General features: G+C 26.9%; 2 protein-coding genes and 1 pseudogene across 4 annotated transcripts in view; 1 reads left to right on the top strand and 2 right to left on the bottom strand.

Moving 5' to 3' along the window:
- The first annotated feature begins 3,848 nt into the window (after positions 1–3,848).
- Bcat (Branched chain amino acid transaminase) lies at positions 3,849–15,485 on the top strand. Its single transcript, XM_015510563.2, has 8 exons — positions 3,849–4,053; positions 4,714–4,794; positions 5,697–5,927; positions 8,797–9,027; positions 9,611–9,799; positions 11,906–12,020; positions 12,150–12,304; positions 13,112–15,485. Exons 1-8 carry the CDS (start codon positions 3,997–3,999, stop codon positions 13,343–13,345), a joined length of 1,293 nt encoding a protein of 430 aa, XP_015366049.1. The 5' UTR covers positions 3,849–3,996; the 3' UTR covers positions 13,346–15,485.
- A 432-nt stretch (positions 15,486–15,917) lies between these two features.
- LOC149056030 (uncharacterized) lies at positions 15,918–18,238 on the bottom strand (annotated as a pseudogene).
- A 3,913-nt stretch (positions 18,239–22,151) lies between these two features.
- Positions 22,152–24,206, bottom strand: part of LOC107163247 (uncharacterized) — a 39,487-nt gene continuing 37,432 nt past the window's right edge. For all 3 annotated transcript variants that reach the window (XM_089225850.1, XM_015510562.2, XM_089225849.1), the window contains exons 36-37: positions 22,690–22,816; positions 22,152–22,418 (exon numbers count right to left, since the gene is read on the bottom strand). In XM_089225850.1, coding sequence (XP_089081976.1) covers positions 22,345–22,418; positions 22,690–22,816 — 201 coding nt within the window. In that variant the 3' untranslated portion in view covers positions 22,152–22,344. The remainder of the gene's footprint in view (positions 22,419–22,689; positions 22,817–24,206) is intronic.

Below are 24,206 nucleotides of genomic sequence, written 5' to 3'. Positions count from 1 at the left end.
ATATTCTATGTAAACTTCTTAAAAATATGCAAATGTTTCTCATGATATTGTATTGTTTGAAAAAAAAATATTAATTATTAGCGTTTGTAATTATTTTTTTTATTTTTTTAATGGATTCATTTCCATTAAAATGATTCCGAAATGATTTTACCGAACTTATTTAAATATTTTAAACACGAATATTCGCGTATAGAATATTAGGCTTATTGAATAACTATGTCACTATGCGAGGTTATTACATGTAGTGTATACCTTTTAGGTATTCTCCATAAAATATTTGATAAAAACAATACTGTCAGCGTAAATGAAGCCAATAGTAATCAAGTATATTATATGGTACGTAAAATTGATATCATGATATCCTGTTACGCAGCCATTTTGTATCCGATGATAACAATCCGAGCCTATATGCAATAACCAGTTAATAACTTGTATAATATCTCAACCATGAAAGGAATGTAGGTACTATAGGAAGTAGGCCCATTTTATACCATGCACGATTATGATAATCGTGATGGTGCCGTAACTATATTACTATAGTGCCCTGAGGCAATCATTTTTCATGCCTCTATTCACCAAATGAATATGAAGTTTGATAACAGTTCTTTGAAGAAGTGAACATTTTAAATAAATTTAAATATCGAACAAAACTACCAGCTATGCCCGAGAAGACTACTTCATCATGAAAATACAAAACAAACCCTGCTTTACATGTCTAATTAATTTATATTATCAACCATAACTACAATGAATAGTTTCCAACATTAATCAGACTATCAGAAAATATTGATAAATATATCCATAATTTTATTTTAATTGTACAAATTGCTTATAATTTCTAAATAACATTCATATTTTAAATATAAAAATATTTCTAAATCAGAAACACTAATTAAATACAAATATAAACAATTATTTAAGAGGAAAAAATTACTAAAAATAACTAATATCAACAAAACATTTTAACCTACCCATTTAAGGTATAAAAATATTTATAAATATTTATATATTAATAACTTATGCATTTTTTGAACATAGCCGTAGGTACATGTTATAAAAATTGTACAAACTAAACTAAATTAATATTATTGGAATTTTTATATTCAATATACTTATATAACAATATAACATTGGTTACATAAACTCTTCTCAATACAAAAAATACATTTTAGATTCTGAACGGAGTGATGAATGTATTGATATTACAATGATGTGTGTTGTTTTTTTTGTGTGTCTGTGTACAGCATAACTAGTCGAAATAACGCTTCAATTTCAAACTTTGGGGGTGGTTTGGTTAGAAATTGAATATCCTTGGTGCATTATAAAGGTCAAAAGTAAACATTTTCCAACAGTTTTCAAAAAAATTGAGTAAAACAACAACAAAAAGTGACAAAATAACGGAAATTTTTACGCAAAACTAGTTTTCGACCAAACCGATTTTTTTATATGGTTGTAATTCAAAAACTAATCACTGTAAATACTTGAATTTTTCACCAAATGTTTATGTAAGTGTTTTCTACATACAGTTTAATTTTCAAAAAATTTTGACTTTTTTTGGATTATTTATAGACCACTGAAATTTTCGATTTTTATGAGTTTTTTTTTTAAAGTGTCGGTAAAAACATGTTGGATGATCAAAAAAACTTGAAAATTTAATACAAGGTTCCTTATGAGTTGTTCTTATTGTAGCTAAAAAAAATTAAAAATCGTTAGTCACATTTTTTTTTTATAAGCGTTTATACTTCAAATTTTTACGAAATCTGTCGAAAACGCGAAAATTTGCAAACAATTTTGAAGTTGAAAAATCATAAAATATTTTGTGTTTATAACTAAGGATTAAAAATACAACATTAAGTTTTCCATAAGTTTTTCTTCAAGTAGCTATAGATAAAATTCGAAGCATCATTATAGGAAACATTTTAAATGCGTTTGAATTTTAAATTTTTACGAAATAGCGTAACGATAACGATTTATCCTCAAACGATTTTAAACATTTGTTATTATTCAAAAAGTATAAGTCATAGATACTTGAACATTTTACCAGTTATTTAGATTGGCATTTTCTTTACATGATTTAATTTTCAAAATATTTTGACTTTTTTGAGATATTTATAGACAACTGAAATTTTCAATTTTTCTGAAAAATTTTTTTTTGAAGTGTCGATAAATTTTTTTTATATCAAAATACTTGAAAATTTAATACAAAGTTTCTCATGAGTTATTCTTATGTTGATTAAAAATTGTGAGAATACATAGGCACAATTTTTTTTTTATTAGCATTTGAAGTTCAAAATTGACTTAATACGTAAAAATTACGGCAATGTTCAAATTATCTTAGATAGAAATTCATAAAAGTTTTTCTTTTAGATCTAAGATTTGAAAATTAAATACAAGGTTCCTAACATATTTTTATAATAGCAGTTGAAAAATAAAAGAAATATATAGTCACAATTTTTTTTTATAAGCATTCAAAGTGTGAATTTTAAATTTTGACAACATACGTAAAATATCATGATAATTTGTAAATTATTTTAAGCTATAGAAATGCATAAAAATTTTTCTTTTTAAATCCAAGATTTGAAAATTTTTAATAATCTATATTATATCCTAGACAGATAAACCGTCTCCGCTCAGAATCGTATTTCGTATACAATGATATAATATCATTGGATTCAAATTTAATTTCATCCATTACAGTAGGTAACCCACTTGTAAGTTGTAACCTACTGTACAGTAGAGTGACATTCACGACTTACCAGCTTTTTTTTACTTGCATGATAATATATATCATAAAATAATTTTTTTGACTGAATAATATACACACCAAATTCTACTTCAAAATCATATGTATAAAATATAATATTCACTGTCTAGCTTTAATAAGCTTCAATAACTTAAAATTTTTATTTCATAAATATTATATTATATTATTTTTTTAACCCGTCTTCTAATAATTGTCTTAAATTATTTTCAGCTATAAACTACTAACTAAAAGTAGGTACTATGACTTTTTTGATACAAGTCCTATCATCATCATAGTATGGCATTGCTGATTGAACAAGCCAATCTAAATAGCACGCTATTATATTTTTATATCGTATAATTTCATATAAAATATATTTTTAAATAAATTGTATCGTTTATATTGTGTAAAAACTAAATTTCATTGTTAAGCCAATGAAGTAATAGGCATTATAGGTTAGTTTAAAAGCTTTAGAAAACGGTCGATTGATCCCGCGAATCGTAATGTAGGTACCTGTAACGGCGATGTTTGCGTAGTGCGTGTGGCCATAATAATTTACCGATATCAAATTTTAGAAGGATGCTAATTTTTCAGTTTTACATTCCAAAAAAGGTACAAAAATTACCTTTTATTTTAAAGTCATAACTAATTCAATATTATTTATAAGACAAACTATTAGCTCCAAAACTCAAACAAGAAAACTTCGACTAGTGTACATTATATAAATTATTTCTAACATATTATATTATCTGCTCTAAATTATGAAACCTAATTTAAACCCAATTATTTTTCATCAGCATCATATTTTATAACGTAATTATTAGCTCTAAGAATATAGACTAAGTGACTAATTTTTAACATACTGTCATTAGTTGTAGGTATATATTTTTGAACTTTTCTGACCTTATAGTTGAATCGAACGCTTGATACACAAGTTATTAGACATAAATATTGTAATCTTTATCGTTGCCCTATAAAGTATATTAACAACGTATATGCTTATGTATTTAATTGTGTATTAGCATACACAATTAAAATAACTGATAATTATAAACTGATAACATTCTATTTATTTGGATTGCTATAAGAATTTGTTTTCAGTTTCCGACTATTGCTCCAGCATTCACATTGATATTTAATACTTACATATTAAACTAATACTGAAATACTGAATGTGCGTCTCTGACAGTTATAAGTAATTTTACTGTATTAAATAAAAAGATTCATTAATTGTGATTATTTTTTTTTCGAATATGGCGAGTATTGATGCTTGTCTGTCAGTAACACAAAAAATACTTAAACAAAAAAAGGTAAATTAATATATTTACATGTTTAATACATTTATTAACAATATTAATTTTTATACGCATTTTTTATTAAACATTTCATTGATAAAAATATGATTTAGATAGGTACATTAACAGTAAAACTGTTTAATATACTCAATTTTATATTTTTAAATAAGTAATCAGAGAAAGAAAATAAATTATTTGTTTTATATTTATGTATTTTATTTTAGTAAGTACCTACATTTTCACGGAGTATCAATACAGTCCAAATATTATGTTTGTAATTCACGTACCTATTTAAAATTTACGCCTTTTACTTTATAACTTATACATTTTGATAATTAAACATAAGATAGCAGTCAGTTTATGTGCTAAGTAAAACTTAAACTGTCTGCCATATTTCCCATGGATGTGCTTTTTAAAACATTTAATGAACGTTTACCAGTAAAAAATAGATAAATAAATTATCGTGGTCAAGTTTCGATTGCAATGATTTATCATTAATATTTTCGACATTTCAAACGAAATAACCCTCCACTGATACTCATTTATGTGATCTCAACGCACAATACCTAGTGAGTTCATACATGCCCATATCCCCAAATCATTATTAGAATTAATCTCAGTATATATTGTATATATTTCATATATATTTTTAAATGAATAGTTAATTTTTTTCAGACTTGCAGAAAACTGTATAGTATTCAACATCTATTGTCTAAAAGAAACCAGTCATCGTTATCACAAAATGACCCTGAAAAGGTAAATATTCAAATTAATATTACCAAACACCATTACCTCGGATTGTTAACCATATAATACTATGATACATCTTATTATTGGTGGGTACCATAAATAATTAACGAGATAAATTAGAGTGATAATTTGTTTTTGTCACACGTAGGATATAGAAATACGCATAGATGCAACCATAAATCAAAAATAAAAATAATTCAAATTTCGATACATGGAATTAAAATGTATCTATAAATACTCTAAAAACAATGATTGAATAGGTACTAAATTAAAATAATAACACCCTAATCTGAAGTAAAGGATTATACTTTTTTTTTGTAAGAAGCCAATATTGATATTTGATATAGGTAACTATTTAAATTTTACTGTATCTTACAATTTTCATATATCAACAAGTATTTACTAGGTATTTTAGACATTTGGAACAAATAGTAGGTAGTATACAATAATGTAAACTATTTTTAAAATTGCAATGAGCCCGTTTTTTTAGTACAACGTTGAAGTGTTTTAAAATAATATTGTGGCAAGATCGGAAATAATCTACAATGATTTTCAGTTAATTATTCAATTGTCATTAAGCTTACTTATTTCAACAGATATATAAGTATTTTTATTACATCGATAACTGCATAATTCATATTTCAATGAACTCTACTATCAATAACTTAATTAATTATTATGTATACACTATACAATATACCCATATATACACAAAGTTTAAATTGTATATTAATAATACTTAAACAATACGTAATTAATTACAAAATTAAATGTACAAATCAAAATTTCACGACTAAATTATATTTGATTGGGTCGTCATTACGATCAATTAACATTTTTATTATTGCCTGCGTTATATTTTATAACAAATAAATTTTAAGACGAGTGTGTTTTAATTTTATCAATAGTGCGTAAAACAAGATATCGATATCACATTATGCAAATCCTCAAAGCTTAATGATAATGTCACCAATATTCTAAAAAGTGGCACTCAAATCAAATTTGGCACAATTTTCACTGATCACATGCTCAAAATACACTACGACAAGCATGCAGGTGGCTGGCAGAAACCATACATCACTCCCATGGAACATCTCCACTTACATCCTGCAGCCAAAGTTCTTCATTATGCCACTGAGGTAAAATATGTATTTAAATGTAAATATTTAATCTGAACTTCTATATTGATGATCATCCAAACAACGAAACAAATGCATTACTAGCTTATTAAAATGTACATAAATCTATTGTAATATTAAAGGTTAAAAAAGTAATCAATTAACTACAATAAGTACTCGTCGTCTATACCGGTAACAAAATGGTGAAATAGTGTTATACTTGTTTTTTATTAGGAATTATTTAAATTTGTTATCTCTAAAATGAAAATATATAGGGTATATGTACCTTCTCTCGTCATAATCAGTAGTCAGTATTTGAGTTATAGCATAATAGTATGGTTATTTGGGGGTATGAAGAGATCAAGGAGGGAGGTCTCTTAGACATTCCCTCTAGTGACCATTGCAGCCTTTCACAATTATTATTATTATATCATAATTCAACAATGGATATTTTGGTGAATCGTAAAATTCTTTTATATAAGTTCTATCGCCGAATTTATTTAAATTATCTAACCAAGCGTATAGTTTTAATAATTTATACTTTCAGCAGTGATTTATAACAAGATATTATATCCTCATAGAGGATACAATTATGAAATTAACTTAAAGCCTAATTATGTGTAAGTATATTGAATTACATTGCTACAAAATTAAAATATTTAAAATGCATAAGATTGAGTTTCGAAGTAAAAATTGTAAAATCATGAATATCAGTAGGTATATTACATATAAATAAAAAATTATTTTTTTTTAAACAGCTATAAAATAGATACAGTACCTATAACACTTAGCGTCAGGATTTTATGAGCGCCATTATGAAAATAATAAATAAAATTCCATACCTTCACAGATATTTTTCTGGCGAGTAGTAATTTTAAATAAAAGCAAACACATTAATTGGTATCTGCAGGGCTACACATAGTAAATAAAATATAATTACCTATCTATATAATAAATAATTATATATATATATATTGTAAATATTGATTACATAATGATTAGATTTAAAAATTCAAATAATTTTCATTTTTTTTTAATAATAATAGTACAAACTTATTCTTTCTTCTGGTTGAAAAATAATTTTAAACTCTTTCACTAACAGTATGTATATAGTAAGTATAAATCTATGATAAATGTCTAAAGTTTATGTTTTTAATTAACATAGATTGTTCTTTAATTTGAGACAATTTTCAAGTAAATTATATAGTATAACACTGCATAGATAACACTGCATATCTTTACTACATTGTTGTCATAAAAATTGGACTATTTGTTAAGGAGAAAAATAAAGAATGTTACTTAGGACTTAGGTGTAAGAGATGTACGATATTACTTATCAATGACCAGTGTATCATCGGGCCAGTAAACAATATATATTTGTTTCTGTAAATATTATTTTAGTGCAAAATACTAAATACAATGGTGAAATTTACATTATTCTATTCATAATATTTATATAACATAATAAAATACACACAAACTATTAGCTAAAAAAGTAACTTACAGAATAAATTTAATAGTTACTAATAAATTATTATATATATATATATTTTTTTTTTTAATTAGTTTTAATACATTATAAATACATTAATAATACAGTGATTATTTAGTACATCCTTGTATTATAAAGTCAAGCAGAAAATTATTTTAAAACTTAACGATAACATAATATATTATACCTACCAAGAATAATTTTAATCATAATTAAATACAAATAAACATTTATAGAAATTTTTAGGTAGGTAGTATAAAAATGTATAATGTAGATAACAATCATTAGAATTGAACGCTAAAAATATAGCACACACGATGAGCATGCGTGCTCACTGCTCACATTATATGTATAGGCACCTAACTACTTACGTCATAGTTTTTTATACAATCAGCCGATAACAATAAAAGATGAGCAAACACAGGAGGTGAACTGAATAGCAAGATACATGTGTAAAATGTATAAGCACTTGCGTTTTTGGCTTTCTAATTCAAATTTTAAAATGTCTATTACCACCTTAAACTAAATATATACACACAACACACATTATACGAATACGAACAAATAGATACTAGGCATATTATACGAGTATTTAATTAAAATAACAAATAATAATAATATTTTAACTTTAATTTTTAATATTTACAAAAATAGTTATGATTGGAATCCAGATAAAAATTGAATCATATATATTATTTTCTGAGAAACTCATAACGTTATTAGATAAAATATTTTTGCAAACTAATGGTTACAAAAGAAATTAATTTTAAAAAAAAGTATTAAATTATTATTTTTCTCTTCATACAAGGATTTTTAAAGATCGAAAAATGTCAATCTATACTTCATAATATTATGTGTATATTTAACAAGTTCTATAATATTGAGAGCAGTCTCTTCGGTTAAGTTTTTTTGATTAATTATTGCTGCAATACAGAAGACTTAAAAATTAATTCAGCATTACTGAGTTAAGTGTAATGCAAGTGTGCAAAATGCAACTACACAGCATGCATACTCTATATTAATAACATAATATTATTGTCATTTATCACTGCATTACACAAATATTAAAAAGACGATAACCAATAATGTTATAACTTATAAAATACCTTATTAATAACGCATATGCAATTTATTACGTTTAAGTACACACACTATACATCAAACTTGGAAATTTAACTTTTAGCTTAAATATACGAGGTAGGTACCTACCTACCGTGTAATCCCGTACACTTTTAGTCTACAAATTACATTATTAAAAAATTACATACAATTATTACGACAGCACCTTGACATCCTTAAAACATTAAAAATATAAGTATCACGATAAATAATTAATGCCGACAAAATATCGTACGCACATTTTAGTAATGAAAGCATATGTTTTGTTTTGTTGTATAGGTGTTTGAAGGAATGAAGGCATATAGATCAGAACATGGTCACATGAATCTATTCAGACCGGAACTTAACTTACAAAGGTTAAACAAATCGGCTGAGCGAGTAGGCCTACCACCAATAGATTCTAGTATATTACTCAAATGTATTGAACGCTTGGTGTCCATCGACAACGAGTGGTTACCTGTGTCTGCTCCGCTCAGTTTATACATTAGACCTAACCTCATAGGCACAGAAGTAAGTATACCTAGTTCAAAATAGTTCAATAAAGAAAAGAAAATCTTTCTCGACAAAAGCCCATCAAATCTATTTGTACATAATTTCACAAAAATACTTAATATTAGCAATTATTTATTGCCCATAACGTTGTACTTGAATAGCGTTATTAACTCGTAGTTTGTACCTATACTTCTTCCTTTTATTTTTTGAAACTAGTTATCCTGATACGAACATTATATGTGGGCTTATATGTAGCTATTTTAAATATATGAAATATTTATTCTATATCATTGAACGAGGTCGAGTCAATTGTCACTATTCGCACAAGACCCTTTAAAAAAAAAACTTAAAACACTAACAAAAAGTCTGTAAAAACATGATGTTTTTTTTTAAACTTATTTAAACTATATAATAATTATTATAGAAAAAGATTATTTTTTTTACAATTTACTTGAATAATTTATTTGTTTTACGTGTATTCTGCTGATTTAATGAACTCATTAAATTAAGTTGGCTTTTAAATGTTAAATATCAATAAATTATCCAAAGTATTAGATAACCATAAAATGTATTTTATACATGAGATATTATCCACTTTTAGGGCACTCTTGGTGTAGCACAAGCAAATACAGCCCTACTCTACGTAATTATGTGCACAGTGGGATCATATTTCTCTGATAAATTCAAGTCTGTCCGACTGATGGCCAACCCGAAATATGCCAGAGCTTGGCCAGGTGGCTGCGGTGACTCTAAAATAGGCGCAAACTACGCCACCACATTATACCCTCAGGTAAGTGCACGCCGACATACGCTTTAATTTCTTACTAAGGCATAACGGAAAGTAATACAATTTCTAGTAGATATATTTAATAAGTTATATTGATAATTACTCTAAAAGATTAATTGAAAATAATTTACAAATAATATTTATGTTCATATTCTTATTAAATATTTAATTTAATTTTTCAATTATTCAATGTTATTTGTGTATATTGTTTTACGAATACAATTAATATAATATCTTTAATAAAAATATTATAAGTTTAACTAAATATTAAAACATAATTTTCAGGGGATACCCTAACAATGATGGTTGACATAGGCGCAGCTAGAGAAATTTTTCTGAAGGGGCTAAAATTGTATCAGCAGCATACACCATGACAATTGATATTTTAAACTAAAATATGATTAAAAAAAATGGGAGACTACAGATAAAACTGAAAGGACTAAGCCCCCCAAGCCCTCGCCCTTAATTGCACCTACAATAATTAGTTACAAATGTCAATAAAAATGTTGAATAACATACTTTCAGTAATTTAAAAACATATAGCTAGGTAACAAATAAATTTAAATAATCTGTTCAAATGAAAATTTGAATCTTCACTGTTCATTTTCAATTTTTTTATTAATTTTAAAATCACGGTGTTTTTCTTTTTATATTTATTCTAAAAAAATAATTTTTTAGTTTTTCTTTTTAACTCCTAAATTTGGAAAGGTTGTGTTTTATATTTTATGAAATATGACGTCGATATCTTCCTTCTATACTCTCAATTTATTGTTTTTCAAAATTAATATTTTAAATTCAGTAGGTAAGTACTTATGTATAAACTAAGTAATAAATTTATAATATTTCATAAATACAAATACATAACGATGAAATATACACTGTTACAATACAATTTAACGATTTTGAATATAATAATGTTTGAATAACGTTGTATAATTATTAATTTATCACATTTACTACATACTTGTTTGAATGTCTACGATTAACACACAGAATATAATTTAATTAGCTCACATGATACTGATAAAATTAAAATAAACATTACATTATCTCGGACGTAGAACATAGATAATAGTAAATACAATTATTTTATATTGATGCACTATCATTTAAAAATTTATTTATGATGAAATAAATTTTTTATAACTTTTATCATATTTTTATCAGATTAAGTAGGTAATATCAAGCTAACGAGTAGATATGCCTATTTCATTAAATATTTAACTTAAAAATTCAAAATCCCATTGATCATTAAAAATCTATTAGGTACTGTTCTATTTTTTATAATATTGAATTAAACATAAATTATTCAAAAAACCATCAACATTAACTAAACATTACATTTATTTAAAAAAATATAAAACTTTATTATAATGTTCATAGCTATAGGTATATTAGAAACCTATATAATTATACTATTTGTTTAATTCATAAATACCTAAATTAGGTTTGGAAAAATAAACATTACCGTGAAGTTAATTTAAATAATTAGATAAAATAGTCTTTTGAGTAGGTACATTTGAATACGATTATAATAATAATAATCATTATTATTAAATCATCGTCAACATTACATTAATAAATAGTCATTATACATAATAAATTAAAAATATATTTTCAAATTACAAAAAACAGATTGAAGCAACCCCAAAAGTAAACTTGTCTTATAGTTGGGCACAGTGAGTAAATCATGTTAAAATCCTGGCTTAAAATATTAATAACGATTGCTTTGAAATGTAAATGATAATACACACGGTATGTTGACTATGCTAATTAGCTTATCATTCAATATGAAGGATCCCTATAATACATTATGATCTAAGGCAGCGTTTTTCAAGCTTTTCCTCTGCCTACCCTATTAGGCCATAGAGTATAATAAAAACAACCTAACCTAACAATAATAATAATTCACAGACCGTCTTCGGTGTGAACCACATTTTGTAAAATGCTGTTTTAAATATTGATATCCATTTTCTTATTATTTTCCGTTATCATCGATAATTTATACGAAATAATGCTCAACGCATTTATAAGAACTTAAACCTTAGCCTTTTTATACGTCTAGCAAAAACCAATATACATTTTTAAATTTTTAATCTCTTATAATAGGAACTAGCATCAAAATTAGGTTGTCATCAAATGCTGTGGTTATTTGGTGAAGACCGACAAATTACTGAAGTTGGAGCGATGAACGTGTTCATTTTTTACAAAAATCAAAATGGCGGTAATTAAACTAAAATTACATCATATAATTTTAATCCAAACTTGATTACTATTTATTAGACATTTTATGAAAATAATCATTTATCAATTAAAATATAATACCTATTATGTTTTTATGTGTAACTTTCAGAAAAAGTATTAGCCACTCCAGCATTAAATGGTATGATACTACCAGGCATCACAAGGCGCTCAGTATTAGACTTGACTAGAGAGTGGGACGAATTCCGTGTTGAGGAGAGAAAATTTACAATGGATGAATTAATCGAACTCAATAACAATAACCAAGTAAGAGAAAAATAAATTAGTACCTACCTACATCTGAAATTAGGTATAATTGCACTAAACAACTTTTTTTCATCAACAACATTGTTCTCACATTAAAACTAGACAGATATTTGAAAACATATAAGATTAAGTTTATACATTTTTTTGTAATAAACAATTTTTAAAGTATTGGACAATACAATCATTGAATCATGTGTCATATAATTATGCAAAATAAACTACATGTCTACGCCGAATTCTATTCACGTCCATTGATAAACACCTATAATACATTAAAACTAAACAATTGAAATTTATAATTAAAAATGTTAATTAATAATTGGTAGCTTAGTACTGCTAAATACTTAACTAGTCAATTTTAAAAGCATGTAGATTGTAGATATAAGGTAGGTATAAGTAAAAACTATAAGGTACCTACAAACCATAAAGGTTACTTTAAGCTGAAAAATTAAGACAATTTTACGTACTTAAGTCCATTATTCTGATATCGTATGGGATTTTTTAGGTTGTCTGGACCCTAGACTCTAGGGCATTACTTTCCCACCTCTATAATATAATGCTTAAACGACTGTAAAATTTAAACACATACTTGACTGAATGTACCTTAATTCAAGGTGTTGAAACATTTGAGCCACGTAGGTAGACACCTATTAAACATAATTCTTATTATAGCGGAATTTCCAGCCATAACCGTGTATTTATATAATCTAATAGAGGCATTCACACTCATTATAAGTGTAAACGAAACTACGAAAGTATAAAAGTATTATTATTATTCCATCTTAAACTTTCTTTCAAATATTTCAGATACTTGAATTTTTCGGAACTGGTACAGCAGCAGTCATTAGCCCAGTATCATCCATATTATATGAAGACACATGTGTGGAATTACCAACCATGGACCAATCAAACCCATTGTATGCTAGACTCTTTAAAGCGATTACTGACATACAGTACGGTCGGGTAGCACATCCGTGGACCAGAGTAGTGGACGAAAGACCACATTTGTATGAATCTCAGAACTATAAATATGCAAACTAGGTTGCAATATATCAATAGATTCCACGACACTTGATAGCGGTCAATAGATGCTAGTGCAAATAATCGACAATTAATAAAACCTTGAATGAATAACTGTAATTAACTACCAAATACGATAAAACGTTTAAAGAAAAAATAATAATATTAATAATGAGGTAATACTTTGATACATAAGTTGGCTGAATAAAAAATAGCAAGGCACCAAAATTGTATTAATTTCATTGTAGATCAATGAAAAGTAATTTTATTCTTAATGAACATTTTTTGTCAGCCAGACTACATCATCTACACTTTAAGATAATAATAAAATAGTTTATTTTTTATGACAACCAGTTACTTCTATAACAGTTTCAAAATGTTCCTAATGATAAATTTTTTTGTATAGATATATATAATTTTGATATAATAGGAAGAAATGGAAAAGGATTAAGACAAAAAAAATTATTTCATAATTTATGAATTGTCTACTAAATAATAATATATAGACCGCTATCTATTGTCGGTATAACTGTTAACTAATGTGAAGTTAATTTGTTTTGTTTTTGAAAAATTATTTTTCTGATTTAAATTATTCTTTAAGAATAATTATAACTATTAAACCATTTGGTACCTGCAGCAATAAACTATTTGTTATAAGTCATGACTTAATATAATTATTTTGTTTCAACAAAAATTGTAATCTATCATAATTTTCGTACAGATAAACAAGGGTATTTTTATTTATTAACAATGGTAACTATAACGAACGAAGATATGTTATATACCTACCTAAAAATATAAATAGGTAGTTAAAATTAATTGATAAAATGTCTACAAGTAACAGTGTTTCACCCCAAAGTAGAGTAGTAAGTAGTATTAGGACAGGGTCAGTGTGTTTATACCAAGAACCAACAGAAAATAATTCGTTGACTCTTTTTTCGACTGAGTTTAAAAAATTTTATTTTTATCTTAACTGAACTTACCTAGTTAAATTTTTTCATTATTCATTTCCAATTTTTAACTAATGGAAATATATCTAATTGAATCAATTCGCCAAACCTTTGCACATATGCTTTTTTGCACTTAAAACTAAAAAGTATAGAAAATAAAACTTATAACATATAATTTGACGAAAAAACATTGGTAGACATTGAATTGTTTGGTGTTGACCAAGAAATTACGAAATTTAGAGATTAAATTCGACTTTTATTTTTTATAAGTTATATTTGAAAAGTCTAGTTTTTTATAGGGGATGCCTCATTACATTTTTTAATAACATTTTAAGGCATAAAAAAATTTCGTTATTAGATATCTTTTGACCATATATCGTAATAAAAACCAAACTATTTTTAATTATACATGTATAGAATGTTGTACAGCATGACAAACGTTGTTAGGTTACTTTAATGCATTGAAATACTAATTTATTTTTATTTTATATTGTATAGTAACGCCCACGACTGCAGAGAGAACAGTACATATATATTATATAACATAGGTTAGAAATAACATAATACCTATATAAATATTATAAATAAATTAAGAAACAAGTATCAATATTGTTTCAACTAACAATTATCATAAAAAAAAAATCGAAATTAGATGTTAGTTACTGTAATGTAAAATTATACTGATAGGTCTATGTCATAGTCACTATGGAGAACCCAATTACGATTACTTGGAACAAACGTGAAATGTAAAATAGGGAATTATGCCTAGGTATTGCCTGATTGATCTCCAAGGCCAGTAAGGCTCAATAGCTCATGGATAGGTTAATAGTTCCATTCCATAACTTATGTAAAAATAAACAATCAATGCAACATATATTACACCACTCTAAGTTTTTTTAAGAAACTTTGAAAGTTGAAACACTATTTCTACTCAAAGATTGTGACAAAGACACAATTTAAAATTTATACCACCTATCAAAAATTAATACCTACATCATAAGCAGCCCTACGAGAGTAGCTTTTGCAGCCTGTCCTGCAGCATCTGACATTTCAACTGCAACGTTTTTTTTTTTCATTGGTTGTCAATACAATATTATACAACTTATAATTATAACAATTTGTTAACATACATATGTGGGTGGTATAGAAATGTAAGTTTTAAAGTATGTATAATATGTATATGTGTTTAATAAAAATTTATTAACGTATAAGTATTAAGTAAATTAAATGGGTTGTACCTGAAGTAAAATCCTGGGACCACCTATCCCCAATTACCTAAAAAAAACGTTAATTTATTGTTTAAGCATTAAGCGCGATGATTATTGTCTCTCTCTCTGTCCCACACGCAACATGGATAAAGCTTAGCCGCTTAAGTATGCATGCGAAATAATATTTTAACCTATCTAACCTTAGAATTAAAACACATATCACAAGAATAATAGAGATTATTATTTGTGAGGGTATGTCATAGGTATCTGTTTTATCTAAATATTATCTAAAAACAATTCAACTATCAAATTTTTATTATACGTAAAACAATTGTGCCATCCTTCAGCAGTATTATTTGTTCTTGGTAAATCTTCAGAAACCAACGAATAACAGTTCCAAATCGAAATTTTGAAACTAGGCGATCGCCTTTTTTGTCACCAGTCAGTACGTCCTATTCGAGTATCTTCAAAATAATTAAGAATTGGTGATAATAGTTCGTCATTTTCAATAAAGTATTTGGTGTCCAACAATTTTTCAGAACACTCAAAAACCTTATTTTCTGGTACATAAGCTAAGCTTGGTAATTTATGAACCTGTTGCGCAAAAGTTGTCATCTATATATTATTATAAAACTCAGAAGTTATAGCATTAATTGCACCGTTTTCAAAGTCAACCATAATTGTCTTAGTACTTAGATTAGACACAATTGTTTTTAGTGCTTGAAACATACGTTTATAGGGTTTTTTTTTGTTTTTGCGTGAATCGTATAAAATTGATAAAATAATGATGGTGCACTATAAAATGTGAAATCCCAAAACCAATTGTCGCATTGTGTCATAAGATACAATAAACTTTATGTTTAAAAAATTAAAATTCGTTAATTAATACCATTATCATATTGCAAAAAAAGATTTCCATCTATGGCTTTCGTCATTTCATCAGGTGTGATGAAATTTAAGTCAGTCGGGTCGTTGGGCAACTGTAATTTTTGCTTACGTACACGTTGAATAGTACGTTTAAGTCTATTCATATTAGATAACTGCCCAAATGATTCAATAAGGATTTGACTAATAGCATTTTTCACAATACCACACTATTGCACCAAGGTGGCATTGGTACAATATTCACTGATAATCGGCCTAGTGCTGGCTGGTGCAAGTGATAGATGTAACATAAAATCTATACTCATCACTGATTTATAAAGGTAATAAAATATTTAATGAGCATATTGTGATACTTACCAGTTATCATGATAATGATCAGGCGATTATCATTGCACTGGGTGCAAAAAACTGTCGTAGTTCATTGAGGTGTGCTTATGGACTGGCGTCCCCGCATTATCTAGTTCACGGTCAACTAAGTACCAGCAGGAACCAAGCTAGGGTAGGTTGCGACCAACTTTGTAATTGTAGGAGAGAAAGCATTTCACGGAAATCATTAACATTAGGGAAATACATAATCAGGTGGGCATACGACTATAAAAAGATTATCAATAGGTGTGCACAGGACGTAGAGTTATGCATCGGTGCAGGGATTCCGAGAACCAACAACCAACGACCGCATATAATATCATAAAATATATTTGCATGATAATAATAGAATTATCGAAGTTTGCAGCTGCACGGGTTGCGTATTTTCATAGTATGTGGGCGAGTGGCATTTCCGTCAGTTTAGATCAGTGGCGTGGTGAATGTGGTCTAGGTCCAAATTTTGGGTTGGTGGGTATTACAATTGATCATATATGCATATACTAGAAGTAATCATGTACATTGTACCTATACCTATGTCCTACTATAATATAAATAAGCAACAAGATTATCTGATTTTTTGTGTATTTGATAAAATATTGGATGGGTGGGTATACCTAGACTAAAATCTTTGCTCCTTGTGTTAAAATAGCTCGCCTCGCCACTGGTTTAGATGATTATACCACATCCGTGAGAGCAGCGACAAGAACGAGTAGACTATGGGGAGTAGAGGGTAGCACTATATAGGAGACCCCGAAACGGCCTGTATTCAGACGCGACTTGACCAGACTAGCCAGAGCACCTTCACGCCAGTCTGTTCTTTAATTTATTAAATTGTACTTAGAAAAATTCTCATAAAATAATTTTCTGAACTTAGAAAATATTCTAGTCAAACCGAATTTATTCTAGTCATTCAGAATACTTAACTTGTTAAATAAATTCAGCTTTCATGTTTATAAATAAATATATGTTTTGTCAAAATAAATAATCAATCAGTCTAACTAAGAAGAATTCAACGTTGTTTAAATTAACTCAAGAGTCACCTTCCAACATCATCCTTGACTACTGATACCTGTAGGCGACGTGATCACTACAGGTGGAACATAAAAAAGTCCACTCAGTACACATTAATCTTGCCGCAATGGAACATGAAAATATACACTGGTGCAATCAGCGCAGTGTAGTAGAAAACGCTATAAGTGCTGAGCCTATTACCGATTGTGTTCTCATATCACTATTATTACCGGCTTATATCTTTTAAATTATTAAGTGTTTTTTTTTTTTTTTTTACCTAAATGTCTAATGAACTTGGAACGTGATTATGGTTAGCGTTTTTTAATATTTTCCCTTCGCTTAGGTGGAGTCGTCCGCGACATTTATTTTTATAATACCTACTGATTATATTTCTATATGGATTTCGTGTCATTTTCTTTTCCTTTAAAAAAAATGTAGCCATCGTAGCAAAGTATATCTTTTCCTTTCTCAGTTTTTAGCATTTAAAAAGCCATAATAGAATAATTTTATTAATAAACAAACATTGCAACTTGCAATAATAAATTAGCGTACTCGATAAATACACGACGGTCAAAATGACGATTTGACTGAGGCTAGCATTGGCAGAGTTCATTAGAGTTCAAAAATCATATAAAACGATAAGACGCGATAAATTGACGTGACACCGTACTTTAGTGTAGATAGATTGTACATGTTAAATATAAAGAAAATGTAACTGATTTTTAACTAAGTCAAGTTAACCACATTTATTCCTATTAAACTTGTAACTCTTAAGAACTTTAAACTTAGATTAGTTTAATTTAACGAGTTAGAAAAATTAGTGAACTTGCCCAGCCTTGTCAAAAACAATATAATATTGTGTGATGTGGCTATATCGTACCTACAATATAAGTTCGGTGTAGGATAGGTTTCTTAACTATATCTTCTAGAAAATGCTGATATAGGTAGAATTTATTTCTTATTTTAATTGGACCTAAGAGTGACCGAGGACCTTAAACGTATGCATATTTACCTTGATATAATATACTGTACGATATAAATAAAGTATGCGTTCTAAGGGGTATCAACAATCAATGATTATATTTTATGTAAATTTATAGCCACAATAATTAAAAATAGGTATTTATGAATTTTTTTTTTTATTATTATTATTATATTTTGTTATTAAATAATCTAAAGCTTGGCAATATGATCATGAGTCCATGACGATGTATGGATGGAAAACTAATTAATTTTATACTCTGCAGAGTTTTTTTACATTATTTTGATGTACAAATACTGAGGTATTAAAATGTTATGATTTTGACGAATTTTATTAAAATGTAAACCTTGAAAAAAAAAATATAATGACTCCACATTTTCAATAACTTTTAATTGCTGTCAACTTCTATTTAATCGACTTAATTGTTCAAGTTTTTTACCTAAACATAGTTTAAAAAAAACTACAACTGCCTATAAATAGCTTAAAATAAGTAGTCTCTATAAAATTAATCTATTCATCAAAAACATTTTTATCTTTCAATAAATTAAAAAAAAAATTTTTAATGACTATAAATATCATAAATAGGTAAAATATTGTTTAATTTATACCATGCTTCTATGCCTACAAAATGCTGATTAAATATTTGTTAAGAAAATGAAGTCTAAGAGTAGATTCAGTTCGGCTTTAGCATTCAAGTGTTCAACACGAACACACGCACGTCGTCACGTCGTTAAACTTCATTATCGCCATAGTGCACTCGTAGATTAAATTACTACACTACTATGGTATCGGCCGGTCTCATTAAATAATGTCTCAGAACGACAAACCAAAAGGTCACTTATCAGACTCTTCATTGTCACCTAGGCATGATGTCCAAAAATCAAATATCTTTATTACTCCGAATAAGTATGCTGTTCTTGCAAATGATGATACACATGAAAACGTGAGTAAAATTGGTACGACTTCAACCAGCTCTAAAGACGTTATCGCAAATCTACCTCCACCAGATAAGGACCCTGGCCCTTCGGCTCCTCCGATCAACGTCAAAACTATCATGAATTACTCAGATTTCAACGACACTCTCTCAAAAATCAGCGGCCCCAAAGAGTGACTCGTGCAAGTCTATGTCTACATCCCCCATTGTTCAACCCTGAGGTCGAACCAACTTCAACAAAATTTAATTGTAACGCGCCTAAATGAAACTGATGGCAGTATCCATTCATTTTGCCCTCGCTTTCGCCGTCCTCATATGATCTTTATTAGGAATTCACATTTCTCCACTTCATGTACCGACATTTCCTCGGCTCTGTCCCAATTAAGGAATTCAACTAAATATTATGTTTATAACGCCAAGGATAAAAACGGGCATCCTTAACCACTATTTTTTGTGGACCTTTTTCGGGATGATAATAATAAAGATATTCATAACATTACGTCATTGCTTAATACAACAGTAGTCGTTAAAAAACCTCTCAGAAAAAGATATGACTCTTCGCAATGCCATAATTGTTTATCTTTTGGCCAGACTCATAATTATTTATTGCAATCATACCTACCTCTCGATGCGTCAAATGTGGTGACGATCACCACACAGTAGATTGTACCAATAGGATCGTAACAGTCCAGCCTAATATACCCTGTGCTTCTTAGACCATACTGCCAACTACAAGGGATGTCAAGCCTCAGAAAAAAAAAAACAAGAAGACCTCTCCAAGTATTACACCACCCGCGGTTCTTAGATATTATTCAAATTCGAATACAAAAACTTTCGCCAAAGCTACCAGCAACAAAAATTCCCCACGAAACATTTTTCTGTTTCATTCTTGCAATTCATTTCAAACTTAAATTCAATTATCAGTCCACTAATTTCACTTCTCTCTTCAATTTTAAATGCTCTAATCGCCAAAGGTACTACACTCTACTCCTTCTAATAATGTTTGTAATATTTTTCCTTATTAAACATATTTATAGATTTTTCAAACATGTTCCTCGTTGCACTTTGATTATAATACTCCCCAATTATCTTATTATTTTACCTGCCATATTGTATTATTTTTATGTACAATATATTTGTTGTTATTATTATTTTAATTAATTCTGTAATTTGTATAAATAAGTTAATTGTTAAACTGTAATAGTTTACGTACTAAAAGCTAATAAAAAAGGGTAGATTTTTTTTAATATCAACAAAACTAAATCGATTCAATCATTTTTTTTTTTTTTGGTTTTACCCAATAATTTAAAAAAAATCTAGAACTTTTGACCGCCAGAAGAAAAAAAATATAATCAATACATTAGAGCTCCACTAAGAATCAAAAATAATTTTACTTAATATGTTGAAATATACATATTATTTTAAATATATTACATGGCGGGAGACTTGAAACTTTTTGAATATTATCATTAACTATAGAAAAATAAAATGTTTATTCATTTTAAACTAGTTATATTTTATATTTATACTATGAATGAACCAATACTATTTTGCAGTATGTTGGTATTGACTTATAAATTAATAACTAGGTCTTGTGACTAAAAAAGAAAAAATATGCACAAAAAAATTTAAAAAAATTTAAAAAATATATAATAGATATTATTCATCAAAATTCCAAAATATAATTTTATGATGTTATTTGAACTAAAACAATGGAACATAATATGAAAAGATACATTTATAATATTTCAAATATGGTAGAAAACTAACCTTTTCTTGAAATTAAAAAATAGTTTTAAAAATATATTTTAAAAGATAGTACATTTGAATAATAGTGCTATAGAGGTTAAATGCACATTGCACTATCTATAAAATTTGAATTCAATAGTTTAAATCAGTGGTTGGCAATCTTTTAGGACCCCCAGTCCACATTCATAAATTAAAGTTTGTGAGCCAGACAAAAATTAAAATTTTAATTCCCTAATTAAAATTTACTAAGAAAAAAGTAATTGTTAAAAACTTTTATATACTAAAATGTAAAAATTACAGCTTTTAATAATATAAAAGTATGGAAATCACAACAGTTTGATGAAATTGTTAATGTGATTTCTATTGTTGGATATTGTACTATTTTTTTAAACATACTGAAGTATTTTACAGCTATATCTTTAAATTTTGAAAATGAAGGTTCGCAGTGAGATTAGCAAAAAAATGTAAAGACAATGCTTTGAATAAGTCTTTTAAAATATCTTGTGGGCTGAGTGGCTGTAAATCTATTATTTCCATTTGAAGCTTAACAGGGATATCTTCAACATCAATATTAAACAGATGTGCGAGTAAATAAAAATATTGTGAATGTCGTTTGAAATCTTTAAATTGATTATTTAAGTCCTGTTTCCTAATTGAAATAGCTTTAACAAATTAAACTTTTGCTAATTGCACTTTTGTAAGAAATATTTTACAAACAAAAAAAGTTATAGAAAGATCAAAATAGCTTTCTTGCTCTTCTTTTATTAAAATTTATAAAAACAATTAAGTATGTATTACAAATATTAACTCCTTAATAACTAATTTATATAACCATTAATGAATAAAAATGTAAAAATTAAAAGCATCATTCTTTTAAAATAATAAACATAAAAAAAAAAACTGTATATATAGGTATAATAACAATCTACAACAAATTATAATAGTCTTCGCGCAGGATAAGGAAATATGCCATGGGATGAAGTTTGAGGTTCAGTATTTTTATGTTGACCTTAAGACATATTTTTGAAGAAAAAAAAGTTGTTAAGTATTTTAATAATCATATTACAAAAAAATCAATAAATTTTAGTCACATTTTTAGCGAAACATTTAAGATTATTATTACATAACACATTCATTCAAGAACGTGCTCAACTGATGACTTTATAAAGTCACAGTTAAAACTTAAAAAACTGCAATTATTAATAAGATAATTGAAGTGTTTCACACAAGTTGTAAAATTTAAAAATATCATGTAAACCATAATTAAACATAATTTTTACCTGTTATTTTAATATTCAATGGTGGTGTATTTAGTAAGTCCCTGATATCTTCAGCAATATCTTTTTTATAATACTCTGTCCTCAAAACAACATCATCAAGGCCTTTTGGATTAAATTCATTAAAGTCCTGCCAAATAAAAATAAAAATAAAAATTTTAAATATAGTTAATAAAAAAAAAAAACCAAATTTAAACAATAGTAAATAATATCATAAAATCATATTTCGCCCTCAAATACATAATAAGTAGAAATTTTATAAACTGAATATATTTTTATGATCCATTACTAACCAAAATGTTTAATAGTTAATATTGTAATGAAATTAATTACAGAAGATTATAAAAATGAATTGTATGATTTTAAGATAATTTGACTAATGTTGTTAAGTGAATACACACACCCCACATGCATGCATTGTATGTGTCTTACAAATGCAAATTAAACTTCTAAATAATCCTTCAACACTTTTATGTTTAATATTACAATGAAATGAATACATATATTTACAATGAGTATAAATAATTTTGTTCATTAGCATTCATAATCTAAAATAAATACAGTCATCGCGATAACTCGAATTTTTTTTATTTCCCTAGAAAATTCTTCCCCAATAATTAGTTAGATATCTCAAAGCAAATTTTCATCACCCTTCAACTTCGAGTTATCGCGTCTCGAATGTACTTATAAAAAAAATATTGATGAAAATAAAAACAGGTAATATATGGGTCATGTCAATATGTTGAATTTCAGTGCCATGAGATATTATTTTCACTTGTCAGTTATAACGGAGTTAATTCTTAAAATTTTCAAACCTATTAAAGACTTTAAGAACTTTATACAGTAAGTTGAAAATTTAAATTTAAAAATCTAGAAGAGTTTAAATTGTTTAGCAGATAAATTCAAATTATTTTTTTAATATCTTAGCATCAAAAAATTATTATTTAGAAAATATCTACATTTATTACAAGGAAATTTTAAAAATTGTTTAAGCCAATGGCCAAAATGTATTTACAACATTGCCATATTTCATTATACATTTTTAAAACTATAAAATTGCCTAGGAATTATGTAAATTGTCTAAACTATTGTTAGCAATTTTACATAGACCAACGTACTACACATTTAAAGGGATGAGATATATCATCGACAAAGAGAAATTATTTTTAGATATTTATAGGTGCCATGATTACTTTCCGATTTAGCGTAATTTTCTACCATGATTCATAAGGATAAGTGTGTAACATAGCAATTTGTACGCTCATCAGAACACGAGCTCTGTTAGTTTAAAATTTAGACTTTTAGAGTGAATTGACCTTTTATAAAAATTAAAGGCAACATTATTATTAAGAGCTTCTCATGGTTTTTTTTTTTTATTATGTTTTAATTTTAAAGCGATTTATGAGTATTTTAAAATTGTAAACTGTTTGTATATCTTAAAATACTCATAACGCGCCTTAAAAATTAAATATATTTTTTAAAAAACCATGAGAAGCCCTGAATAATTATGTTACCTTTAA

The sequence above is a fragment of the Diuraphis noxia genome, unplaced genomic scaffold (assembly GCF_037042655.1).
Source record: "Diuraphis noxia isolate RWA-SAM2 unplaced genomic scaffold, SU_Dnox_SAM2 contig0004, whole genome shotgun sequence".
In the NCBI taxonomy this organism is placed as follows: Eukaryota; Metazoa; Arthropoda; class Insecta; order Hemiptera; family Aphididae; genus Diuraphis; species Diuraphis noxia.
This window is presented reverse-complemented; position numbering and strand designations above follow the sequence as displayed.